This window comes from Trachemys scripta, chromosome 2 (genome assembly GCF_013100865.1).
Source record: "Trachemys scripta elegans isolate TJP31775 chromosome 2, CAS_Tse_1.0, whole genome shotgun sequence".
Classification (NCBI taxonomy): domain Eukaryota; kingdom Metazoa; phylum Chordata; order Testudines; family Emydidae; genus Trachemys; species Trachemys scripta.
The window spans coordinates 53,697,826-53,724,820 of record NC_048299.1 but is presented as its reverse complement, the minus strand read 5'-3'; the positions used below and the strand labels follow the sequence as shown (position 1 = coordinate 53,724,820).

Here is a 26,995-nt window from a genome sequence, read left to right as displayed (position 1 = left end):
GCTCTTGACTTTGCCTTCATTGTCTTGATTCTTTTGCTTACTTGCTTTCCAGTAGGTGGAGCCATAATACAGTATGTCCTTGACTGTTCCTGTTGGTAGGATGGGAGGGAACAGCTGTATAACAAAGTGTGAGATGCCTCGGAAACACTAACCTAAACCAAATGTGTTATATGCCTTTTTTAATTCCTCTATCTTCTTTTGTTTGCCAACTAACATGATGGTATTGGAGACTACAAACATGGCAATAATCAGATATTTTATCTTATTGTAAATACTGGTAACTGGAGCTTATTTTTTCATACTTTTTCAAAATTTAAAATAAATATATGGTGCTTCATACTTTGATATTATCATTAAAGTGGGATGTGAATGATAAGATGAAAGTTACTTGACTAGATGTTTAATTTTAAATATTAAGCTGCAATTCAGCTGGCGTAAGTCAAAGTAGCTCCACTGACTTCAAAATGCAATTAAAGTATGAAGGTTTTATGACTTGTTCACTAGACTGTCCCTTTTTACATTAGGGGCTGATGCTGCAAGTGCAGAGAACAGTCTGAGGGCACTCAACTCCCACTGAAGCTATCTGTCTAGGGCATCTTGCAGCACCAAACCCTTAACAGTGAGCCTCTGTGGTATCTCTACACTGCAGCCAGGAGCGAACCTCCCAGCCCGGATAGACAAACTCACACTAGCTCCACTTGAAGAAATGGAAGTGTGAACATTGCGGCTCCAATGGAGGTTCAGGGTAGCCACCCGAGCTCAGACTCAGAGGTCACGTGGGCTTGATAGCCTGAGCTGCAACATCTACCTCTATTTTTAGCTCGCTAGCTCAAGCACCACTGGCACAAATCTGTCCACCCGTGCTGGAAGGCTTACTTTCAGCTGCAGTGTAGACTATACTGTGTGCTCCCACTGCCCACGTCTCATTGTTTTCTGCACACGAGCACACAGTAAACCTTGGGCTGCTCCAAACCTTGATCTTGACATCATGAGAGAGCAATCAACACCACAGGAAATTAGAGCACATAGTGTAGTGTGCAGCAAGCATGTGCGTGTAATTAAAGAGTTGAGGTCAGACTCTCTCTCCATTATACCAGTGTAATACCAGAGTAACTCTGTTGATGGCAATGTAGTTACTTTGGTTTACACTGAGTAACTGAGATTGGAATCTGTCCTCTTATCTACTAAACTGGTATTGTTGCTCAAGACGATTGAGCACCATAGCAAAGGGCAACATAAACAATAGCCCAGAGGATGCACTCACGTGTGGTTTGCCCCTCAGAGTCTCTTGTGTTCAGTTTATTATTCTCCCCAGAGGAGATTTTTTCATTTTGTTTCGTTACATATCGTACAGCATTTCCTGTGAACCATCTTAAACAAATTACCTATAATGAAGGGGAATGTTTCTAATCAATTAAGTAATTATTGCAACCTTATGCTAGTATTTCAAATTACTTACAGCTGACAGGAGCTGTATTTAATGCAGATTTTAATGACTAATTATAAATGAGTAAATTAAAATGTATACAAGTTTTGTAGCCTTCTTTTCCTTTCTATTTTTAGAGGTGAAGGTGTTCTGCTTTAACACTTAGATTATTCTTTATGAAATCAATACATTCAGGAAACCAAAGACGTTTGCGTTAGGCTGAGGGAATGGAAAAAATGCTAACATTTCCTCTGCACTGTTTTTCAATATCCCACAGGAGATTCTAATGCATTGCTCACTCTCAATAAAGACCTTTCTATTTTGGTACAATAATAATTAAATGGTGCTAGGCGTTTCTGCATACTGCGGATAATATTAAGATCACAAAACAAATGTCCATCATTTTTTCAATATAAAACAGAGCTTGTACCTTTATATGCGAGAGTCTATTATCCACAACAACTAAAGCATTTCATGATCTGTACTTTTTTGTTTTAGCAATTTGATTCTAGGTGTTTGCACTCCATTATGGTCAATTTTTTTTGAAATTGACAACAGAACAACCCACATTTTCAGTTTTGTATGAAAATAAAAGTGAAAAATCAAGCTAATGTATTCAAAATTGCTACAGTTTATATAATTTTTTCTGTTATGATCACCATAAACTGAAAATGCCTTTTCATTCACAGATTATAAGGCGAGAAGGGACCATTGTGATCATCTAGTCTGACCTCCTTTATTTAGGTACCCTCCTGCATTAAGACCCTAACTCCCAAGTACAATTCTACTCCATTTATATTAGAAGACCACTGTTTCATAATTTGGCATTTTGCACGCATTCTGCAAGTTATGGTTTTCTTACAAATTGGTCTAAAAATTAAATGTTCCTATTTGTATAGCATTTCCTAATGACAAGTCTTTATAAGGATCCTTCTACAGTAGATATAAGAAAAAGAGATTGATTATTATTACAAGGTAATAGTGTTGATGTAATATACTTAGACATCTGTAATGCATTTGACTTGATACTACACAACATTCTGATTAAAAATCTAGACCAATATAAATTTAACATGGCACACATTAAATGGATTAAAAACTAGCTTAATTGATAGTCTCATATGTAACTGTAAATGGGGAATCATCATCAATGTTTTCAGTTGGGTCCTGGAAGGATTGGTTCTTGGCCCTACTCTATTTAAACTTTTTTAGCAATAACCTGGAAGAAAATATAAACCATCACTGATTTTTTGTGTGCAGATGATACAAAAATTGGGGGAATGGTAAATAATGAAAAGGACAGGTCACTGATTTAGGGCGATTTGGATTGCTGTGCAAAAATGAACAATATGCATTTTAATATGGCTAAATGTAAATTAAAAAAAGATTTGGGGGTTGTGGTGGATAATCAGCTAAACATGAGCTCCCATTGTGAGCTGTGACCAAAAGAGCTAATGGGATCTGGGATACATAAACAGGAATCTTGCATAGGACTAGAGAGATTGTTTTACTTCTGTATTGGGCACTGTTGTGACTGCTGCTGGAATACTGTGTCCAGTTTTGGTGCTCACAATTCAAGAAGGGTATTGATAAATTGGAAAGGGTTCAGAGAAAAGCCATGAGAATCATTAAAGTACTAGAAAACACGCTGTATAGTGATAGACTGAAGGAGCTCAATCGATTTAGTTTAACAAAGAGAAGGTTAAGGGGTGACTTAATTTCAGCCTATAGTACCTACAAGAGAACAGATATTTAATAATGGGCTCTTCAGCCTAGCAGAGAAAGGTATAATATGACCTGATGGCTGAAAAGTTGAAACTAGACAAATTCAGACTGGAAATAAGTCTCAAATTTTGAATTGTGAGAGTAATTAACCATTGGAACAATTTACCAAAGGTAGTGGTGAATTCTCCCTTACTGACACTTTTTAAATTATGATTGATCGAAAAGATCTGCTCCAGGAATTATTTTGGGGACGTTCTATGTCCTGTGTTGTACAAAAGGTCAGACTAGATGACCACAATGGTCCCTGTAGAATCTAGGAACAGTAACTGCTTAAGAAGTGTGAGTTCATATATGCCTGTTCACTCCTTGTATATTAGTCTGTTGTTACTATAGGGTGTATTTGACTACCATAATAGCATCTTTGTGTTCTCACTCAGTCGCAGAAATAATTGTTTAGAACAAGCTGAAAGATGATGAATATGAAATTAAATCATGTATTAGAAAACAGACTGGTTAGTTTGGTTACCTAGAAAAGATCCTCAACTGATTTTAAATAGTGTGAGAGTTGGAGTCAATATCATCCTGGCCACTAGAAAATAAGTAGGAAGTAGGAATATTTCTCTCTCTCATTCCCAGGATTTTTAAAAATAAAATAAATTTTCCCTTGATATCTCCCAAATCTCCTTAGATTACTTAGCAGGAATGGGGAGGGGGAATGTTTTATTATATGGAAGTCTACTTGGGTACCAAAATGTAAGTTTTGTTCAGCTTTTTTGAAAAACTGTCTGAGTAAAACAATATTAGAACACTTCCGTTGTCTCTGCCTTGTCTTCTTTCTCTGGTAATCTCTCTCTTTCCCCACTTCTTCTCACTTTCTCCTTCCTATGTTCTGCTGGCTCTCGCTGTCCGTCTAGTAGGGAGAGCTACAGTCATCAAGTAATGCTGATCTCTGATGTACTTTACACATTGTTTTACCTGTAAAGGGAAACTGCCTAGGATTGTGTTAAGCAGATTTCACTGTGCTGCTAGCTTCATGTGACAGGAACTTCCTTACATGAGCCATATAGTAATTCAGGCTTCTGATGGGGCCAGTTGTAGTCTGTAAATGATTTAGATGACTGGGATGTTTACGTGTAATGAGAGGCCAGGAATGAGTAGCAGGTTTCTCTGAATGCATGTGTGTGGTGGGTCTGCGAGGCATTTCTGGCCTCCCACAAAACATAACATCCCAGCCATTGAAATCATTTACAGACTAACACAGTCCATCAGTCAACAGAAGGTCTACCACACTTACATGCGGAAGGAAACACTACTATGCACTACTCTGTGGGAGACCTGTATTGAAATCCCATGTGAATTTGTCAGTGCCTATGGGCCTGATCCAAAGCCTGCTGAAGTCAGTGGAAAGACTCATTAATTTCTATAGGCTTTGTCCCAGGCTCAGATTTTAAAGATTTGGAGCACTGTTGAGATTACATTCATACCTCATGGGGAGAAGCAAGGGACTCTGCTGTGCCTCAGATTTATACCTTTTTTTTCAACCCTCATCGCGTCTATTTTGATAATAAGAAACAGTCCTTGCTCCTAAAAAGCTTACAATATGGTTTCACAGTGCCTAGCATAGTGAGACCCTGATTTTGGGTGCAGCCTGTATACAGTACCATAACACTTTTAATAAACAATAATTAATAATACACCTCCTTTAGTAGGCAATATCTTATACTAAGAATCCACCCCCAGAGACTCCTCAAATGTACTGTATACAATATTCTTCCACTTTTATTAAACAAGCACATCTGTAAACAACTGATTTTTGCCGATACTTTTGTACTAGTCACATATAAGTGGGAGAATTGTCTGCCAATTGAAGCATAAGGTGACTTTATTGAACACAGGAAGAGGAATGGATGGTAGCTCCTGGTATGACTGCTAGCACAGTTGGTGAAGCCAGGTGTGTAGAGCTGAGGATAGTAAATGGGGAGCGAAAGCACCAAACTCTCCTGACTCTCATTCCCTGTGTCTGAACCACAAAGAGTGGGCATTAGGAGACTGTGCTTTACAAGACACTCCTTTGTTGTTGTTGTGGAAGGTGTGTTTTGTTTTGTTTGCCATAGAACTGTTTTTTAAAGTAATTACTATAACAATGCTTTTACAAAAACTAGAGAGATGTGAAAAGAATGAGGGCAGGGAAGTCACATAGACCTTGCCAGGATAAGCAGTATTGAAGCTTTGGGGTTGAACAATATTTTCTCTTGTATTACCATCAACTCTAGAAGCTTCCAAGAATCAGCAAATGGAATTATTGTACTGCTTAGTTTTATTTTCTGCTACTTTGTAAACAGTCAATAAGTTCAAAAGTCGATGGCTTTCCAGTTACTCATGACAGCAGGGCCGGCTCCAGGCACCATCTTGGCAAGCAGGTGGTTGGGGCGGCCACTCCGGAGAGGGAAGGCAGGTCCAGCTATTCGGTGGCAATTCGGCGGACGGTCCCTCACTCCCGCTCGGAGTGAAAGACCTTCCGCCGAATTGCCGCCACAGATCACGGCTTGGGGCGGCCAAAACCCTGGAGCCGGCCCTTCATGACAGACAATACCTGTAGTTAGTGTAAGAATAAGTATCAAGTTATGATATAGTGAATAATGATCTAACGTTAGTGTGGAAGTGAAGAAGTACTTGATTCAGGGCCGGCTCTAGGCACCAGCAAAGCAAGCAGTTGCTTGGGGCGGCAGATTTGCAAGGGGCGCAAGAATCCAGCATGGGAGCTGAGAACCCTGGGGCCCTGGGAGCTGTAGTTCCTTGTTTAGCTCCCTGCCTATAGAGCCAGCCCTGGAGCAGGGAAAGAACTAATTTCCCAGCATTCCCTTGGCCACTAGCAACAGGAAAGGGTGGGGGAAGGAGTATGGAACTAAAATCTGCAGCTTGCTGTGAATGGTAGGAACAGAGCCAGCTCTAGGTTTTTTGTGGCACCCTCCCACCCCCTGCCCTGGGCTCCCCCCGCACCCCTGTATTGCCCCAGCCCTGTACTTTCCCCCGCCCACACCCCCTGCTGCCCCAGCTCTGGCCCCCACCTGCACTCCCCTGCTGCCCCAGCCCTGGGCTCTTCTCCCCCCCACCCACACCTCCTGCCGCCCCAGCCCTGGGCTCTCCCCCAAAGAAAGAATTTGGGGGACTAAATGGACGGTGCACCTCTCTATCTGAAGCTTAGCAAGGGAGGTATGTGGATCCCACTAGAATTTAAAATGAAAAGTAAGGGAGGGGAGGCTCTGGACCTGGGCAGCTTTAGATACAGTACCAGGCACTTAGGAGGATTTTCACTTCTGAGCCATGGAAGCAGAAATTGACTTTTCCTTTCCAGATATAGCTAATATTCAGAAAGGGAATCTAGCACCTGCCTTCCAGATTTGAACACCCTCAAAATTCAGGAGTGCTCAAGCTCAATTTGGGCAGCTGTTACTTCATTTCTCTCAAATCAAATATACTGATCCACTGTAACTTGCTGTAGAAAACATAAAATAAATTGAGCAAGAAATGCTTCCCAGTGGTTATTAGGACTGGAATTGCTATTTTCAACAGCCATTGCTTTTTTAAGTTTTAGTTTTATTTGTTTAAAAGGAAGACCATGATAGTGCATTCCCCATAGAAACAAAGAATGGAACAAAAGAATAATAAAGGCACCTCAACTTTTTCTCATTTATGTAGGACAGTCTTATAATATGCATCCAGATATCCTCCAGTCACACAAGCTGAAAATTGTTCCACTTTACTGCAGTTCTGTAACCATATGGGAACCAATCCTGTCTGTGTTCTGTGCACATCCAAAATTCCTGCTGAATGACCCGCCCTGGGAGCGAGTTACCAGTGACCCAGGGCTAGGGCGGCAGGAGGGTGCAGTTTGGGGGGTGTGGGAGAGCGGAAGAGCCCAGGGCTGGGGTGGGGGGCTGCCAAAACATTTTTTGCTTGTGGCAGCAAAAAACCTAGAGCTGACCCTGACCCAATTGGACTGAAAGTTTATTGACTGCAGCCTATCTCCTGTGTACTATTTGTGTTCTGATCCTACTAGATTGTACTTTATATTTGAACCCGAATGCTACATTAATTTGTTGTTTATTATTTGAAAGGAAAACTAAAGATGTTCAGTGAAAATTTTCTTTTCTCTCTAAATTATCTGCTTAGATATCTTCTTATTGAGGTAAACAATTGTATAGGTATCATGTCTGAAATGTCATTTCTCAGTAGGTCCTTAGGCAAGTGGCATGAATAAAAATGTAGCATGGAAGCATCTGAAGGAGGAGGTAGGCCAGTGGTTCTCAAACTCCAGAGTGAGATGCGACCCCATTTTAATGGGGTCTCCAGGGCCAGCATTAGACATACTGGGATCCAGGGCTGAAGCTGAAGCTTGAGCTCCAACCCCACTCAGGTCAGCGGGGCTTGGGCTGCGGCCCCCTCCCCCACACACACACTCGGAGCGGCAGGGCTCCGGCTGCGGTCCCCTCCACCCCCACTCGAAGCAGCTGGGCTTGGGCTGCAACCCCCTCCCTCCTGGGATCATGTAGTAACTTTGTTGGCCAAAGGGGGTCGTGATGCAATGAAATTGAAGAACCTCTGTCACATTAAAAGGTCTGTGGTTTTAAGAGACAGGGAGGATACCTGCATGGATATTTTTAGGGTTACCATACGTCCTCTTTTTCCCGGACATGTCCGGCTTTTCGGCAGTCAAACCCCCGTCCGGGGGGAATTGCCAAAAAGCCGAACATGTCCGGGAAAATGGCGTCTCTGCTCCTCCCCGACTCTTCGGCTCTGTTTAAGAGCCGGGCTGCCCGAGTGCTACCGGCTTCGGGCAGCCCCCATGCCTGTGGACCCTGCGCCGCTGGAGCCCAGGCGGGGAAGTGCCCGGCTGGGGGCGCAGGGTCTGGAGGCATAGGGGCTGCCCAAAGCCCGAGCGCTACCGGCTTCACGGTTTGCTGGGCAGCCCCCAGACCCTGCGCCCCCGGCTGGGCGCTTCCCCTCCCGGGCTCCAGCTGCGCTGGGGAAGCACTTGCTGGGGGTGCAGGGTCTGGGGGCTGCCCAGCAAACCCTGAAGCCGGTAGCGCTGGGGCAGCCCTTTCCCCCTGGCTGGGAGTGGGAGGGAGGAGGGGGCGGAGTTAGGGCAGGAAGGGGCGGAGTTGGGGCGGGACTAGGGGTGGGGAAATGGGCGAGGCCAGGGCCCGTGGAGGGTCCTCTTTTTTTATTTATGAGATATGGTAACCCTATATTTTTCACCCGGGATAGCAGGCCTAGTCCTCAGGTTTATGGGTGTCAGATAAATTTCTCAAGCTATGCTTTAAATTAAGCTAGTTAATATTCAGATGAAATATATGTATATCAAGCAGTAAAAAAATATATGTATATCAATTCCAGTTAAAAAAAAAAAGACCTAAACATGTTAAAGTATGGGAATAAACAGTTAAGAGAATGTCAATACATTTTATAATATCCTCCCAGTTTTTTAAATAAATGCACAGGGGTGAAATATCTCATTGCACGTTCCAAACACTGCTTTTAACTCTGCTCCTGTACCCCTTACTGGCCTCATCCTGTAGACCGGAAAAAACTCTTAAACCTAACAACTCTACATCATGTGCATTATGAACAGGGACGGCTCCAGGCACCAGCCTGGCAAGCAGGTGCTTGGGGCGGCCACTCCTGAGAGGGGCGGCACGTCCAGGTATTCGGCGGCAATTCGGCGGACGGTCCCTCACTCCCGCTGGGAGCAAAGGACCTCCTGCCGAATTGCCGCTGCAGATCGTGATCGCGGCTTTTTTTTTGGCTGCTTGGGGCGGCCAAAACCCTAGAGCCGGCCCTGATTATGAAAGTGAATAACAATCATTATATGTTTGGAATTTTTTACTATTTAACAATGGACAGAAAGTGGATATTATTTTGGAATCAACGTTTTGTTATATGGATTTATGATTTATAAAGTTGGCAATGTTTTAAGTACTTTCTTTTTCAATGTACTAAAAAATAAAGTGATAAAAGTTTTGTTCTTGGTATATAAATGTAGTTAGTCATCCATTTCAACAATCAAAAAATCCTTTTATTAATGGCAAAGAAAAGAGTGTTTATGAGACTCACTTAAATCAACTGGATAAAATGAGTAGGACAGAGGCGGATTAAGGTTTCCTGGGTCCCTGGACCAGCTCAAGTGGGGGCCCCTCCCCACCTCTTCCGCCTGCAGCTCTGCCCCTATTTTGCCCCTTCTGCCTGTGGCCGAACCCACAGCCCCATCCCTTTCTGCCCTTTCCCCGGGGCTGACCCTGTTCCACCCAGGTTCTCTCTCCCACTGCAGCGCTGCAACCCCTTTTGCTCCTTTCTGCCCACCCCCCGTCCACTGCAGCCCCAAGACTGGAGAAGCTCTGTCCCCACACCACAACCCTGAGGCTGCAGTGGAGAGTGAGAGCTCCTCCAGTCCCAATGCTGCACAGGAATCCAGGTGCTGGGGCTTCCTCTGCCACTCCCCGCGGTTCTGCAGGGGACCAGGGTTGGGATGCTGAGGTTTCTCCCGCCCCGCTTGCCTGGCACTTCTGTCAGAGAGTGGGTTGGGCATGGGGGTTTTCCCTGCTGCCCTGCGGCTACTGCCAAGGATGGGGTTGGAGGCCATTGAGGGGAGGGGCTTGCCCTGCCGCTCCACGGCTTCTGCCAGGGATGGGGTCCCTGTCCCGTAGCTTCTGCTGGGGACAGCCTTGGGGACCACTGGGCGGGGGCTTCCCCCATCTGGCAGTTGCTGCCGCAGAGCAGGTTCAGGGCATGTGGGCTTCCCTTGCCCCGGTGGCCGGGGCTCTGGCCTTACAGCGGTGGCAGATTTTTTCCGGGGGGTCCCCCAGTCGTCTGGGGCCCTTGGGCACAGGCCCCGTTTGCCCAGTGACTAATCTGCCACTGTGAGTAGACAGTGAATAAGACAAGAGGTTTTTGGGTTATGCCAGCTGAGCCTGGGGAAAGTTAATCATATTAATTCATAAAGGTATTTCTGCCTATGAATCAGACTTTGAAAACTTTTGTTAAGTAAAAGAACTAGTCTTGCTTAATCTACAAGCATTGAATGAGTAGGATACTACAGAACATTTTATCCTCTAAATGTATCGAACTGAACAGTGGGTGGGCAATAATGTGAGATAACTATTGAGGACTGCATACAAGATCTCTATTGAGCGTTTTGTTCTTACATCCTATTCTGTGCCATGGTTTACATTGTATCTAAACTTCTCAAGCAACTAGCCAGGTGAAGCCCTAGCTCTACTTGATTATTTGGCTTTCTGTAACCAGTAATGAGATTTTTGAAAGATTGTACCACTAATACAAAGGATGCTTGCGGGCCTGTAGGATGGGACTAGGGTGGTAAATTAGATTGATCCTGGCATCCTTACTGAGGCCTCTGTGGATGCACTACCCATTTTATTCAGCACTAATTCCAAGAATGACACTGCAAGTGTCAGAAACTTGGGAGTTCTCAAGATATACCTATGGGGTTTCATATGTTCACTTACTAGCTCCTCTCTAAATTAGGAGAGCTCTTAAACTTTTCATTTTTTTGTAGTTTGAATTCTAGTTTGTGTTCTGAGTAAACAATGATGTATTTCAAATTAACTGTAGCTACTTGGGGAAAAGTTAGGTATCATTATCGCTCAATGCAAATTTCAGCTCAGTAAACACCAAAGGTCTGAAAAGCAATGAAATCATCAGGCTACATTCAGGAAAAGATAGAGCAGAACACTGAAAAGATAACATTACCATTATTACCATAACATTACCATTCCTTCACTTGGGAAGGAACAATCAGTTGCACATACAAAAGGAAGGAATACTGCAGAAAGGAATCGGGGGGTTATAGTGGATCACAAGCTGAATATGAGCCAACCGTATAACACTGTTGCAAAAAGCAAACATCATTGTGGGATGTAATAGCATGAGTGTTGTAAGCAAGATACAAGAAGTAATTCTTCTGCTCTACTCCATGCTGATTAGGCCTCAACTGGAGCATTGTATACAGTACTGGGCGCCACATTTTAGGAAAGATGTAGACTTATTGGAGAAAGTCCAGAGAAGAGCAACAAAAATGATTAAAGGTCTAGAAAACATGATCTGTGAGGGAAGACTAAAAAAATTGGGTTTGTTTAGTCTGGAGAAGAGAAGACTGAGAGGAGACATGATAACTGTTTTTAAATACATAATACAAATACAAGGAGGAGTGAGAAAATACATCATACAGATACATAATAAATACATAATACAAAATACATAATACAAATACAAGGAAGAAAAATTGTTCTCCTTAACCTCTGAGGATAGGAGAAGAAGCAATGGGCTTAAATTGCAGCAAGGGACATTAGGAAAATCTTCCTGTCAGGGTGGTTAAGCACTGGAATAAATTGCCTAGGGAGGTTGTGGAATCTCCATCATTGAAGATTTTTAAGAGCAGGCTAGACAAACACCTGTCAGGGATGGTCTTGATAACACTTAGTCCTGCCATGAGTGCAGAGGACTGGACTAGATGACCTCTCGAGGTCCTTTCCAATCCTATGATTCCACAAGTCAATGTTATGAATACCATATTCAGCGTTGGCTACCAAAAAGTTAACCACTGTAACTATAAAAAAGTTATAGCAGAAATAGAAAAGGCCCAGGGAAGAGCAATAGAAAGGATTATTCCTGGAGATATGACAGTCAGATACCACAGTACTGATTCTTCGTGTGCAAGCTAGTTTTGACTTTTGGGAAAGCATACTGTGTTGTTAGTTTTGAGCTATTTGAGTTTCTGTATAGAGAAAGTGGGAGCTGTGCAAACAGCAGGAGAGTTTGTCTGCCTTGGACTCTGATTAGAGTCTATTCTTGAGGCAGAGTTTCTCCCTGGGTACCAGGCATTGGTGTCGGTCTGAAATTCCTGGAAGAAGGTCCTGCATGCTGTTTGAGCATCTCATTCCAGAACTAGTATAGGTGTGTAAATAAAACAAGTTATATTAGAATATACCCAGACTTATATTGAGTATTACATTAGTCTTGTAATGCATCTGGTGCTGGTCACTGTCAAAGACAGGATACCAGACTGGATGGAATGATGGTCTGAACTGGAATGGCAGCCCAAATGTTCCAATAGTTCTCAAAGATTGATTTTAAAAGGAAATTGTTAGGCTAAACATATTAAAAAGGAACCAACAGATTTCCTTAACTGTGTTACAGCTTAGGTTATTAAGAGTGAAATAATTTTAAAAATCAATATTACTTTTAATTATTTATGCTATTTATGTTTTGTATTTCTTTCATTCTACACACACAAAAATAGACTACTCAGTTTCTAATCAGGTTCTCGTTTCAGCTTCCTCTACACAGCACACTACTGCAGTGTGTGGGTTGCAAGTACCCCAGAGGATTTTCTTTTTCAAATCTTTCCCTTGGAATTTTAAAATGATCATAAAAATCTTTCAGTTGGCTGTAGATTTGGTAAAAGCTTTTATTAAAACTAATTTTTCTGTCAAATTGGACCTCACAATGTCACTTTATGTCCCTTGCTTTAAAATAGTGGAAGCTAAATTTTCCTCTCTCGCTTCCTTTCATGTTCAGAAACTGAAATAATTTATTACAACAAAGGAACATGTATAGAATCCAGTAACCAACAGAGGATGTGGAAAGATTTATTAGGAGAAACATTAAGAGTATTCCTGGCCAGGTGTATTTTTTTTCTCCTTTAAAAAAAAAAAAAGTATACAAATTTGGCCAACTTCAGATATGGCTGGAAGCCCATTTAGAAAACGTAATGTCTGTAATTCTGAAGCACCTCTCCACACTGCAACCACAAACTAAACAAAAATGGAGACCAGAGTTTGTTCCTGCTGAATTTCAAGAAGTGTTGTTACTAAATCTGGAAAACAATTAAAATGTTTGTATGGCCCTATGGGCCTGATTCCCCATCCATTGCATCTTGTGCTGTAATTTACACCTGTGCAAAGTGGGCAAAAACCAGAATGGCATCTTCTGACACCCACTTTGCACAAGTGTGTAAATGTCTACATAAAATGAAAGACAATGGAGAGTCAGGCCCCATGAGGCCAATTCTGCACTCTTTGTTTATCCAGAACTCCCCTGCGCTAATTGGGAGTTTTGTCTGAGTAAGAAGTAGAGGATTTAACCATAAGTGAACATTAAATATCTGTGTTCTCATTGGCTGTGATTGTTATTTTTAACTCAGAGAATTTTGCAGGCTACTAGTAAATAACATTGACTAATCCTCCTAGGCATCAAAAATACATGAAATGGTTACTATATCTAGGTATTACCATGTTTTCTCTCTATACATGACAACTGTTTTCAAAAATGGACTTTTAGGACAAAATTCTAGTCTGACCCAATCATTCATATTTAAAAACTAATGACTAAAGGCTCATGTGTAAACTGTGCATCTCAGATAAGCAGCAGATAAAGTGACTTACCTGGGATGAGCCAATGTGCAACAGAATAGCTCTGCTTTATTCCCTTATCTCAAAACTAAGGCTGTTGATTAATCGCAGTTTCTCACATGATTAACTCAAAAAAATTAATCGCAATTTAAAAAATTAATCGCACTTTTAATTGCACTGATAAACAATATAATACCAATTGAAATTAATTAAATATTTTGGATATTTTTCTACAGTTTCAAATATATTGATTTCAATTGCAACACAGAATACAAAGTGTATAGTGCTCACTTCATATTATTATTTTTGATTACAAATATTTGCAATGAAAAATGATAAAAGAAATAGTATTTTTCAGTTCACCTCATACAAGTACTGTAGTGCAATCTCTTTATTGTGAAAGTGCAATTTACAAATGTAGATTGTTTTTTGTTACATAAACTGCACTCAAAAAACAAAACAATGTAAAACTTTAGAGCCTACAGGTCCTCTCAGTCCCACTTCTTGTTCAGCCAATTGCTAAGACAAGTTTGTCTACATTTACAGGACGTAATGCTGCCCGCTTCTTATTTACAATGTCACCTGAAAGTGAGAACAGGCACTTGCATGGCACTTTCATAGCTGGCATTGCAAGGTATTTACATGCCAGATATGCTAAACATTTGTATGCCCTTTTGTGCTTCGGCCACCATTCCAGAGGACATGCTTCCATGCTGATGATGCTCGTTAAAAAAATGTGTTAATTAAATTTGTGACAGAACTTCTTGGGGGAGAATTGCATGCTTCCTGCTCTGTATTACCCGCATTCTGCCATATATTTCATGTTATAGCAATCTCGGATGATGACCCAGCACATGTTGTTCGTTTTAAGAACACTTTCACTGCAAATCTGACAACATGCAAAGAAGGTACCAATGTGAGATTTCTAAAGATAGATGCAGCTACCCAAGATTTAAGAATGTGAAGTGCCTTCCAAAATCTGAGAGGGATGAGGTATGGAGCAGGAGCATGCTTTCAGAAGTCTTAAAAGAGCAACACCCCAATGCGGAAACTACAGAACTTCAACCTGGGGGGAATAGCTCAGTGGTTTGAGCATTGGCCTGCTAAACCCAGGCTTCTGAGTTCAGTCCTTGAGAGGGCCATTTAGGGATCTTGGGCAAAAATCTGTCTGGGGATTGGTCCTGCCATGAGCAAGGGGTTGAACTAGATGATCTCCTGACGTCCCTTCCAACTCTCATATTCTGTGATTCTATGAACCATCAAAAAAGAAAACTAACTTTTTGCTGATGGCCTCTGACTCAGATGGTGAAAATGAACATGCATCTGGCTTCACTGCTTTGGATCATTATCAAGCAGAACCCATCATCAGCATGGACGCATGTCTTCTGGAATGGTGGTTGAAGCATGAAGGGACATATGAATTTTAGTGAATCTGGCACGTAAAGATCTTGTGGCGCCCGTTACAACAGTGCCATGAGAACACCTGTTGTCACTTTCAGATGACATTGTAAACAAGAAGCGGACAATATTATCTCCTGCAAATGTAAACAAACTTGTCTGAGCAGTTGGCTGAACAAGAAGTAGGACTAAGTGGTCGTGTAGGCTCTAAAGTTTTACACTGTTTTATTTTTGAGTCATTATTTATTTTGTACATAATTCTACATGTGTAAGTTCAGCTTTCATGATAAAAAGATTGCACTACATTATTTGTATTAGTTGAATTGAAAAATACTATTTCTTTTGTTTTTTACTGTGCAAATATTTGTAATAAAAATAATGATATAAAGTGAGCACTGTATACTTTGTATTCTGTGTGGTAATTGAAATCAATAGATCTGCAAATGTAGAAAACATCCAGAAATATTTAAATAAGTATTCCATTATTCTTTAACAGTGCAATTAATCGCGATTCATTTTTTTAATCACATGATTAATCGTGATTATTTTTTTTAATCACTTGACAGCCCTACTTAAAACTACAACCCCAAGCACCCCTTCTCTAACTTCAGTCCTCTCTTTAAACCCCCTCTTCCAGTTCTTCCAACTTCCCTCTCTTCCCTGGTTCTCATCATTTTCTTAAAAATGAGCATAAAACAGTGAGCTTCTCCACTGCCCCCCTGGCCAATATCCATTTTCCTTTCACTCCCAATTAGACTTTAAGGCCTCTTACTCTTAACGTCTAACTCCTGTACTTGTATACTCATTCTGCATTTCCCCATGCAGTACTCCGTCTCCTTAAAAAGCCAGCACTTGACTATCTTCACCTTTATATCAGTTCCCTCTATCCATTAACTCAGGTTTCTTGAACATGCCATCTATAATCATTGACTCAGCATCTTCTTTTCTGAATCCTCTTTAGAAATCTGACTTTTGTTCCACTGCTGCACACAGGGCTGGATTTAGGGGCAGGTGACCCAGGCGACTGCCTGGGATGCCGGGCTTCACTGGTGCCAGGCTCAGAATGCTGTTTTTGTTGTTAGCAACAAAAGGGAAAATAGAATGTTTGAAGTAACATGTTCAGGTAGTCCATATATGGATTCATTTTTCACTAACCTCCTAGAATGTTCTGGATGTTTGTGGAATCTCATGGAACCTTACAGACTTTTTGAGAACTACATTTTCCTCAATTCTCCTAGAATGTTGTCAGCCATGCCCTCGCAGGTATATAAGGGGCAAGGCATCGCCAGTCAGTCAGTGAGATATAAGAACAAACTGAAGAGAAGTAAGAGCCCATCTGCGATATTGTGAACCTTATTGTACTGTGTTATTGTGAGAGTGACTTGAAGACTTTCAGACTTGCTTGAAGAGCATAAGTGGCAACTAATAAAGGACATATTTAATGCCAGAGATATCTACTGAACCCCTATCTATGAAACAGTATAAAAGAAATATTTTTATTACTTTTGCCATACTCTGCATGTAATGTTTGACTTTTTGACTGCAGAACATAGACTTTTGCTCTCACTAATACTGTCTGTTTTCACTACTGTAACACTATTTAATACTGGTCCGCTCAATGTTGGTTAAATTTTTTGATTTTGGTACATTTCAGTTATTCTTAAAACTAAAAAGTTTCTTTACAAGCTTCGAGGAAACAATTTTTTTATTTGCATGGCATATGTGGCATAAATAAATACAGATTTACAGATTCTAACATGCAAATTTATTGTCTTGTACGCATAAATCATGCATGCAAATCATGAATCAAAGTCACTAAACGGGCTATAAATGCAATAAAAATAAGGTATTCAAAAGTTTAATAAATTGAGGGGTGGTGCTGAACATGGCTCCTTGCCTGGGGCGCCATTTGGTCTAGGGCTGGCCTTGGCTGCGCGCATATCACTCCCACCAATGACTTACTGCTGGTTATATCCATTGATATCTAATCAGTGTGCAGGTGGAGATACTAATTGTCCATACAGATTTGGCTTTTTATTTGCATATAATTAGGAAAATTTGGAAGCCAGACTGAATTCCCTTTGAAAAACTGAACTCCACTGCCTGTTAAGGCGCTTCATATCGTACTAGAGTGCCAGTTATGTTGTACCATCCTTTTTTTGGCCTTTATACTTGCCTACCAAGAACAGATTAACTTCTTTGATTGTTTGAACAAAGATAGACTCAAATCACTAAGGCCCCAATGTTTAAATCTCATTGAAGTCACATGTTTAAGTGCTTTGCTGAATAGGACTGGATTTAAGCATATACTTAAAGTTAAGTATGTGCTTAAATGCTTTGTTTAATTTGGACCTAAATTTGGATTAGATTTCCCAAACCCTAAAGTGTGAGGGTATTAGGATTCTGGGTTTTGCTTCTGCCTATTGGAAAGCTGCATACGGAATTTGTAGTTATGTTCAGTTTTCAAACACAAGTTGGGAAGAGGGAGTCTGGAAACAAGGTTTCATTTTGGATCATCTCTTAATTGAGGCGATCTCATGTCATTAACCTGAAACAAATAAAATGTGTTGCATACTCTTTGTTTACATTCTATTTCTGTCAACAGATGTTTTTTATGGTATAGATTGGAGAACTGACATTAGTACGACATTTTCTTTTATAAACAATCAACATTTTTGGAAGGTTTTTGTACTGGTAAATGTAACACATTTTGAATTTGTGTCAGAAGTCATAAGCTGATTGTGCATATTTTAAAATGGGTGTTAAGTGCGATTAACTTTTTTTCATAATTGCTCACAGGCTATTCCTTTTTCTTTCAGGATGATCCGAAGCTTCAGGAGACCATAAATTCTGCTGCTGCCATTATCTCTGCATTAATAAAGGACAGAAACCCAGAGCTGATTGGTCAGCTGTTGGTAGCATGAATAACTAAATCATTTGTAGCTATCAGATGTATTTCTTTATCATCATGTGTTTACCAATGTTCTTGAAACATTTTACTCTGTGACAAAATCACTAGACTTACAAAGTTTGCTTTTAGGATCTTTTATCAGCATAAATTGTAAGTTTGACATTGTGTTGAGATGCAAGTGGAAATGAAATAGAAAGTGCTATGAGGTGCACCAGGTATTATACTTTGAAGTGTTTATATTGAAGCATTATATGTGAGGTACTAATCATTTCAAAAACTACCACTGAATGATGCTATTTAGTCCTTTCATGTCCGAAGCACTTGATCTAAGCACAAATTTCTTTTCAACCAGATAACATATATGATATTAAAGCACAACTGGTGCTCTTTACATGAAAATGATTGAGGGGTTGATCCTGCATTTACTATTGGGTTTAGATTTTAATACAAGGCATAGTCCCTTTGACTTTAATGAAAGTATCCTGATAGTGTTTTCAGGATCTGGTCCTCATTCCCCAGAGAATGAAGATTACATTTTAAAAATACATTTGAACATACCATATGAGATGTAATAGCCTATCTTGGGAGTGCAGAATTAGGAATTCATTGTGGTGGGAATTAATTATTTTTAAAGCTTATCAATTCTGATGGTAGTGGAGAAATAAGACAGAAGAAAGACTCTCTTCTTAAATAATTGAGCTGCCTCTTCAGTTTTTGTGTCACTCTGATTTTCTGTTTGATATATGTGTTTGTCACACCATCATCTGGAAGACAGTATTATAACTGCTAATGCATGGAGGGTGTTTTGACATTTAAATGAAGATGGCTTAGGGAGGAGGGTAGAATAAGAAGTTTTCACTTATCTGCATTGAATATTTTCAAGTGTTCCACTAGCTTACCATGAACATTTCTCTACTGCTTCTGGCAGCATATAACCCCCTGCGGTCTTCATGTTTTTTTGGTACTGTGTTTCCCCAATTTGTGAATAGGTTAGATTACATTCTTAGGAACTCTTGTTGACTTCATTGTAATTGGAACAAGAACTTTGTGAAATATTCAGCGCATAAGTGGCTGCCCCACATGTGCTCCCATGAACCTCCCACCATCTCCAGGCTTAGAGATGGCTCCTATTCCAAGGGGAAATGTCCCCTTGAAACCAGCCATGCAATGCATTTTGCTGCTGACCCGTCACTGCAGTCTTCCCAGGGATGAAGTCTGTCAGCATGGCAATTGGGCCTTGGCATAATGCTGGAGAATTGCACTGCAACTCTGAGGTCATAGAAGGGAGAAGATTGTTCCTTGACTTACAGGCATATGGGGAATTTTTTCAAGGGTCTCAGCCAGAAAAAGGAGATAGGAGATCCTCGTTGCGTCAAAGATTTCCCTGTCTCAGTGGCATTCAGGTGGGAAGAGTGGTGATCTCCCCTTCTCTATTAGGCAAACCTCACAACCTGTGAAGAAGGGGGCCCCCAATTTTGATAAAAAAGAGCCCTCCCAAACATCCATCACTGTCTGTTGGATGTCTCCCTTCCCCAGCGCAACAGCCCATTGAGATATAGCCAACACAGTTGTTTACAAAAAATAAAACAATCCCTGCCTACTAGCCTTCCTTCTCTCTCCTCGTGGAGTCCCAGCTGTGCCAGGTAAGAAGATTACTGCAGTCTTAAGGCTGTAATAAATTCAACTGCCTGCATGGCCCCCTGTGAGTGGGAGAAGGTTTGGTTGAGAAGAGAAGGTGAATGTTAAATACAATCTTCATGTCTCAGCAGGTAAAATCTGCATACTTCTTTCTGCTCACTTGCTATACGTGCAGTCCTGACCACGGAGCATGATTTGATGGTGGGTTTATTTTGCCCTTGCAATAAACCTGGTGCAAGAGAAGATTGGCCTAATGTGAAGTCCCAAGCACAGTCTTTTGAGGCTTAAGTGCTCCAGAAGATCTAATCTGGTGCATTAGATAAGGTCTTATAATAATCTGAATCTACTTTGGGTTCACTCTGCTAATGAGTACTCTGAGACATGGGATGAACTACATGTGTCTCTGCTTTAAAATCCTGCTAAGAAACTGATGTTGAGCCAAATTTTCCTCCATTACAAGGTACAACAAATAGTTATGACTGCTTGTTTTTCATCCAGAGCAGACATTTTCATTCAATACAGAAACCTGTATAAAAGAGCTATAAGCTGTTTTCTCCTTTGCTCCTCTTCCCTCTCTATAATTATCACATATGAATCATTTGTCCTTCTTTGACATTATACAACAAATACATTTGTGTTAGCACCATATATGGCTATAGAATACCTATGCAGTTTAGTTAAACAAATGAGAAACTCAATAGCTTACATTATTTGCATTCACTTATGAATAATCTTTTCAAATTCACTTTTATCTGACAGTAATAGATTGAGTTTGATACAGTAATTCATCTCTCAGGCTTGCAAAAGACGTGATATAAGTTATTAATTGGATTGCAAACACCTAAATTACTAGTGTCTTCTTATTTTGCTGCTTCTTCACTGTAATATGTAGAAAGGCTATAACACAAAATATATGATGTGTTTCCCCAGGACTAACAAGCAAGCAAAGAAAAAATCCTTTATGTTTTACATCTATAGTAATTATAGCCACTGTGTTTAAATTCAAGCACAGTAGTGAGCAAACTGACTTATCATTATAAAATTGTCAATTATGTCAATCTCGCTTTTATTCAGTTGTAATTTTTACCTGATTCAGTTGTAAATTTTACCTGATTTATTTTAAACAGGTTTGATGCAATTGAAAATTTCTCATGCAATAAACTTGTATAATGAAAAACGATTTTCTATGGGCTATTTGGGATCTGCAAAGAAAATAAACAATGTAAATTAAGTTTCAGGTTCTCAGTATAGATTTAATGTTTATTTAAATTGAAATGCAGGATAAAATAACAGGTTTCTCTGATGTGCTATTAATATATTATTGCTGTTGTTTCTCTTTAAACAATCCATAAACAGACAGTAAACTAGCATGGAGAAAGTAAAAATTACAAAAGCAAAGCTATTGAGACAGATGGTAAAATAGTAAGCTTCTGTGGGAATGAATGAAACAAAATTGAATTAATGATAAACCAAATCTAAGTGGTGCCTATTTCATGAATGTTAATATCTAAAGTACAAATAAATAGGTATGGTGAAATTAAGAAACTGGTTGATTGTTTTTTATCTACACACAGCAGCTCACAAATAGTTATACAAATGAAAAAATTGGCATATGTACACATGCTGTTTGACTTTAACTAGTGAATCAGTCGCAACCCATATTGCTTTGAAAATCTAGACAGAGATAATACACTAACCAGATTCAGCCACTCCTACTCACCTTACTCCTCAAGTAATAACCAATGAAATTTCTTGGGTAAAATGCTGTTTAATGTGAATAAGGGTTTCAGAATCTGACCCTAGTAATTATTATAATGATTGCAAAGTTGATGGAATAATAGTAATATCTGTACAGTGAAACAAACCTGCTTGTCACAATTGAAAATAAAGTAAAAACTTGAGGTCTGCTAGGTCATTTGGTAGAAAAAATTCTACCCTGATCTTCATTATATTTCCAGGCCATCTGGCTTGAAAATTACATTTGGTTGCTTCCCTGAAAAAAAATTACACGAATGAAAAGCACAGAAGGCAACATAATAAAGAAACACCCAGATAGGGGGTGGAATTCTAGCCCTATTGAAATCAATGGCAAAACTCCCATTTTGCCCTGAGGGGCCAGGATTTCACCCATGAAGGTTGCGGCTGACTCTCTCACTATAATGGACTGAATAACAAAACTCTGCATCCAAAAACCTTTAAGTTTGGGGCACATTCAGCATTATATCCATATGAAAATAGACTTTTTGATGCTTATCCAAACAGAAGCTTCAAAAACCATTTGAGGTTCCCCGTTGCTAGTTTGTGCTCTCCTATTGTATGTCACCTCTTACTGAACATTATTTTTTTAAAACAAGTGATTTGAATAATTCACGTCATCATATTTTATCTGTGATTAAGAATACTTTGTTTGAATTAAAAGTGGAAGGCGCTGAATTTAGATGGATTGAACACATATCTAAATGGGTGAATTTAAATGAATTCAATTGATTGATAAAACTTCCACTAAATTCGATAGAGTCAGGGTTTGGCCCAATGAAGGGGATAAATGGTTGTGAAACAAAATTTGTTGCAGAGATTCATGTAGCAGTTCAGAGTGATTTTGTTTGCTTATCCTTTTAAAGACACCTACCTGACTGTTCTATGCTTCTTTTGACAAGGAAATCAGTACCCCTAATCCCCATCTTATTTTTTTATAATGTGTTATTGGGATCATTCCAGCTCAGGAATTCAAATACATGGTTCACTAAATGGAAGTTTTTCTGTATGACTTGGTAGTGAAAGAATGCTATTCAAAGGCATTTCCTCTTGTTTGTCTCAAGAATCACTTACAAAAGCCACAATTAACTCTTTGACTGTTCACTTAAACTTGGAGAGATGCTGAGACTTGTAAAAATAATAGAATATTTAAGTGCCCCCCCGTAGGGTAATTAGTTATGAAATGCTAAGATGTTTATATTTGCTGTGATGCAAAAGACTCCACTTTAAATGTGTTATTTAGATACCAGTCATGGTGCAGTAACTAGAGAGATCAGGAATGAGATACCCCAAAACAAAACTGGACTACTGGCCCATTCATTTGATCACTCAGGTTTTTTTGCACCTCGTGGTAAGTCCAAATTATGACATATTGTAGCTCTATTATTTAAAAAAAATAACTTGCTCTCGCAACTGCCCAGTTAGATGTGTAACTACCTGATTTCTAGGTGGTCAGTACGGTCTTTGTACATGGATATCTGTGTGGACAATATTGGAGTTGTGACTCCATCTTTAGGCTTGTAACTTACTATTATTTTCATTACCCCATGTCCTCAACCCCCAACTTAGCCCACTTGTTTTGTCCTTTAGAGTGTAAGCTCTTTGGCGCTGGGACCGTGATTTACTTTAGATTTGTACAATGCCTCGCACAATAGGCCCTCAACCTGGCTGGCTTCTAGGCACTCCCACAATATGAATGTTAATGCTAATTAATAATGATAACTTTTGTAAATTGAGTTTGGGCCTGAAAAATGCAATTTCTATGCCAGTGCTGACTCCAGAGTCCCTGTTTCTCAAATAAGTTTATGGCAGAATCGACTGTTTGATTACATATACCAGCCTGAGGAGGCGTGGCATTCCTTGATGCATTTATCCCCCACATGAATTAAACCATAGAACACAATTTTATCTTATACATCATCTGTCACATACTCTTAGTATCGGACTGTTTCACAGAGTTAAATAAGACTGTTACAGAGAGAAATAAAAGCAATAAAATAAAAGACATAAAAGCAGATGAACAGAGAAATGAAGAGGCATAGATAGGAGCAAATGGCTGTGAGCGAGAGGCAGTAAGACAGATATAGGAAAGCTCCTCCTGGTGGCAGGAGCTGCAGGGAAGAAGGGCTTTGGAGGCTAATTCATGTCAAGTTTTTACAGTATAAAACAGTTTTTACAGTAGCTTAATATGAGAGGGATTATGGTTAGTTACTTGCATCTGGCTCAGTGGAGTCACAGACTGCAGCTGTGGGAGGTGTGTTTCCCCTTTCCTGGTAGTTAATTTTATTTCTCTTAATTACGTGTTCCTTCTTCGCATCACTTCATCTCTTCCTCTTTCGTGGCACTTCCTCTTTCCTTCTATTTTATATCATCATATCTCAACTCTGTCACATTTTGAATCTTATCTTTCTGTAACCCACACACCTCCCAGGGTCTGTTGGTGCAGGCGAGATCAAACCTGGGACCTCTAGAGCTAAATGCATGACCCTCTACTGCATGAGCTAAAAGACATACGGCCCTTAGCTAAGGCTGTAGAACAGACTCATTAATCTCTAAGTAGTCTTCGTGCCACTAGAGGGGACAGAATGCCACACCCAGGTTACATTTCTTTCCCCCTTCCCCTCCCCTTTTGTCTTCTCCTCCTCCTCTCTTCTCTCTCTCTCTTCTGTCTCTCCCTGTTTGTCAATATCCTTCTTTTCCTCCCAGACAATCATGGTTGAAGGAGACAATCCAATTCCTCCTCCCCAAAGCCAGGCTGTGGGCTTGCACAAGAATGCCTTCCTTGCCTGCCTGGATCAAGAACTAAGGCAGTCATTCTTTTGCTCCTCTGTGCTCTTCACAGCTGGGCCTGAGAGCAGCTGTCACTTCCATAGCTGCAGCCTGTGGCTGTACCGAGCCAGATGCAGGTAACTACCTGTAATCCCTCGCATATTAAGCTACTGTAAAAACTTGACATGAATTAGCATCCAAAGACCTTCTCCCCTTCCATTGTGCTCCATTGGTAGCTGAGCACATTTAAGCAATAGCTGCCTGAAGAGACAGACTTCCTGCATCGATAGCTGCTAAGAGCAACACTGAGCCCCACCAGTTAACTGAGAAAAGCCTCAAGCTCCCTGTCAACACATGGAAACTGATCTCCTTCCAGGTCACAGAGGCCAAAATAAGCAAACTTGGGTAAATAAATTTAGGCAAATAAACAGCCGGATTGCATGAGCCGGAAAGAACCCAGCTTGACTCTCAGAATTCAGGGAGAGCTTCCAGGGCTCTGGCGACTGGAAAAATGTTTATGTATAAAAACAGCAGATTTGGAGTCACTGTGAGACAATAAACCAGTGCCATGTTAGTCCCTTCTTCACAGCAAAACTCCATCTAGGGCCTGATTCAAAAGCCACTGAAATCATTGCTTCCTGGGTCTTTAAGTATGTATTGCATCTACTCCCTCCTGCCATGTTCTGTTAACATTACATGTAACCACACTACTTAGTTTAGGCTGTTTTCATTTATGCTACATTCTGAGGTGTGTGTTTATGCAGCACCAACGTACTTCACCATTTGTTGGGGAGGATGCTTATAAATAATATTGTTTTTGATGCAGACCTTCAGAATGGCTTCTGTGTGTAAGTAAAGAAGTAGTGAATTCATGTACATTTATTGAACTCGTGGCCCTTGGCTACGTGTGCGACATTTAAAACATAGGCACTGAAATCATCCATGCCCTGTGTACAATGCAAGTCTTCTATGAAAATGATCTCTCTCAAAATGCTCAGACACTGAACTATGTTCTAATATGGCGGTGGGGGGTGGGAGGGGAATGTCTGTAAACCATTTTGGGAGTGGTTGTTTAACACCAGATCAAAGAATTTGTGTTATGATGTGTATTTAAACAAAAGCTTCAAAATGCCTTGAGTGCACATCACAAAAGCCAGTCTCTTATTGTTTAAAAAACATCAGCCTTCCTTGTTTCATCCCACATATTTAATGTGTATCTTTGTGTAGGCAGCCAAACAGAAACTGAGGGTGCAGGGTTTGTTCAAAGCTTCAGAATATTGGAGTACGATTACTTCCCACGCCAAAGAAGACAAAGTACAGTGGCAGCAAAGCCCCACCTGGTGGTGGTGCCTAATGAATTTCTAGCAAAAAAATCCTTTCTAAAGTTGATCAGAAGGCCAGTACTACTGATGAATAGCTTGGCTGTGCAGCGATTGCTCATTAGGACAATCCTCTTTCGCAAAGATTTTAAATCATCACCTTGATCTCAAATATCACTGATTCCCAATCTCTTTCTTAGCAACACAACTCCGTGACTGTGGTGATTGGTGAGAAATGGGGTACCTGTTTGGACAGTGTGGCAAGACTGAAAAAATACAAGAAAGCATTCGGCTCCAGAGCTGTCAATCCAGCATCATTCACAGTTACTCAAATGTAAAAAAGGAAAAGTACAATCATTACTGTAAACTATAGTTTACAGAGAGTGCTGGAAAATATGCTCAGTAATATTATTAGCCCATTGGGTAGTGACAAGCTGCCAGACATGTTAATCAAACAGTCTATGTGGGTGGGCAATGTAAATGCAGTATCTATTGGCTGGTATACAATGGATTATCTTGGCTGACATGTATAGTCTTTGAGCCAGTTTCTCTGCAGTTCCCAGGGTTTCATTCAGCCTTTTTTCAGTTTCTGTCAGTGCAGACCCCGAGTTTCTTTTTTTTTCAGGCTTGAACAAACCCCAATAACTTGGCCAAAGTTTTGCCTGAATGTGGGCTGAAACCATAGAGTTCTGCATGGCTTACAGTCAACAGCTTAAATAAGTGTAATTTCTTGCAAAAATCTGCCTGGGCTTTCTTGAAACTGAGCCTGAGTTCACTGAAAGGTTTCTGAACAGCAGAGTCTTTAGAAACACAGCTTGCAATGCACAGGGCTGCAGGCAGTCAAATGATATTCCATGCTATTTAACACAAGAAACTGGTAATTTTCAAATTGACATTAAATGAGAAATCAATTAATATAAGTTGATATTAAATTAGCACAATTGTACTTAATTGGTGCAAAAGGGTTTGGTCTATGGGGGTGTGGGGGTGAAATCTCCACAAGGACAGATTTTCCACAAAGGGGGATATTTATTAATCTAAACTCTGCAACAAAATAAATTTGAAATTTCTACCATGATTATCGTTAAGAAATGACTTTTATCATTGTGTAAATCTGGTGCTTTGTGTTCTTTGGAGTAACATTTATCGTGTGTGGGTTGTTTGTTTGTTTTTTCTTTTCAAGAAAACACAGAAAACCAAATTGGATCCTTGGAGGATCACTCACAACTAATGTAGAATGTTAGGCAGACAGTACAGAAGAAATCAGTCTGATTTAAACTTTATTGTAGAAGCTGCTACACTTGAAAGAATATTTTATAAGTAAGACACATAACTATTCAGCAGCTCTTTCATGCCCCCTGCAGTTAACTCTATTTCTTGTGTATGTGCAGTCAAATTAAGATCTGTTGTGTTTCCTGCTAATGCAATTTACCTAGGGTAAATACCAGTACATCAGGGGAGTAATGCTGTTGTGGCTTCTGTTACTCACACCCACCACTGACAAGCAATGCTATAGAATAGAATAAGGTTGTACTTACATAGTCTAATTCACAGGAGTAGTTCAGAGCACTGAAATACAAGCACATTATTGCACGTACTGTGTGATGGCATGACTAACATTTCACAA

At 40.3% G+C, this 26,995-nt stretch overlaps 1 protein-coding gene across 1 annotated transcript in view; it reads left to right on the top strand.

Annotated features, from left to right (window-relative positions):
• CRPPA (CDP-L-ribitol pyrophosphorylase A) overlaps positions 1–21,066 on the top strand; it is a 184,132-nt gene extending 163,066 nt beyond the window's left edge. The window contains exon 10 of the mRNA XM_034760554.1: positions 17,796–21,066. Coding sequence (XP_034616445.1) covers positions 17,796–17,900 — 105 coding nt within the window. The 3' untranslated portion in view covers positions 17,901–21,066. The remainder of the gene's footprint in view (positions 1–17,795) is intronic.
• Positions 21,067–26,995: the final 5,929 nt, after the last annotated feature.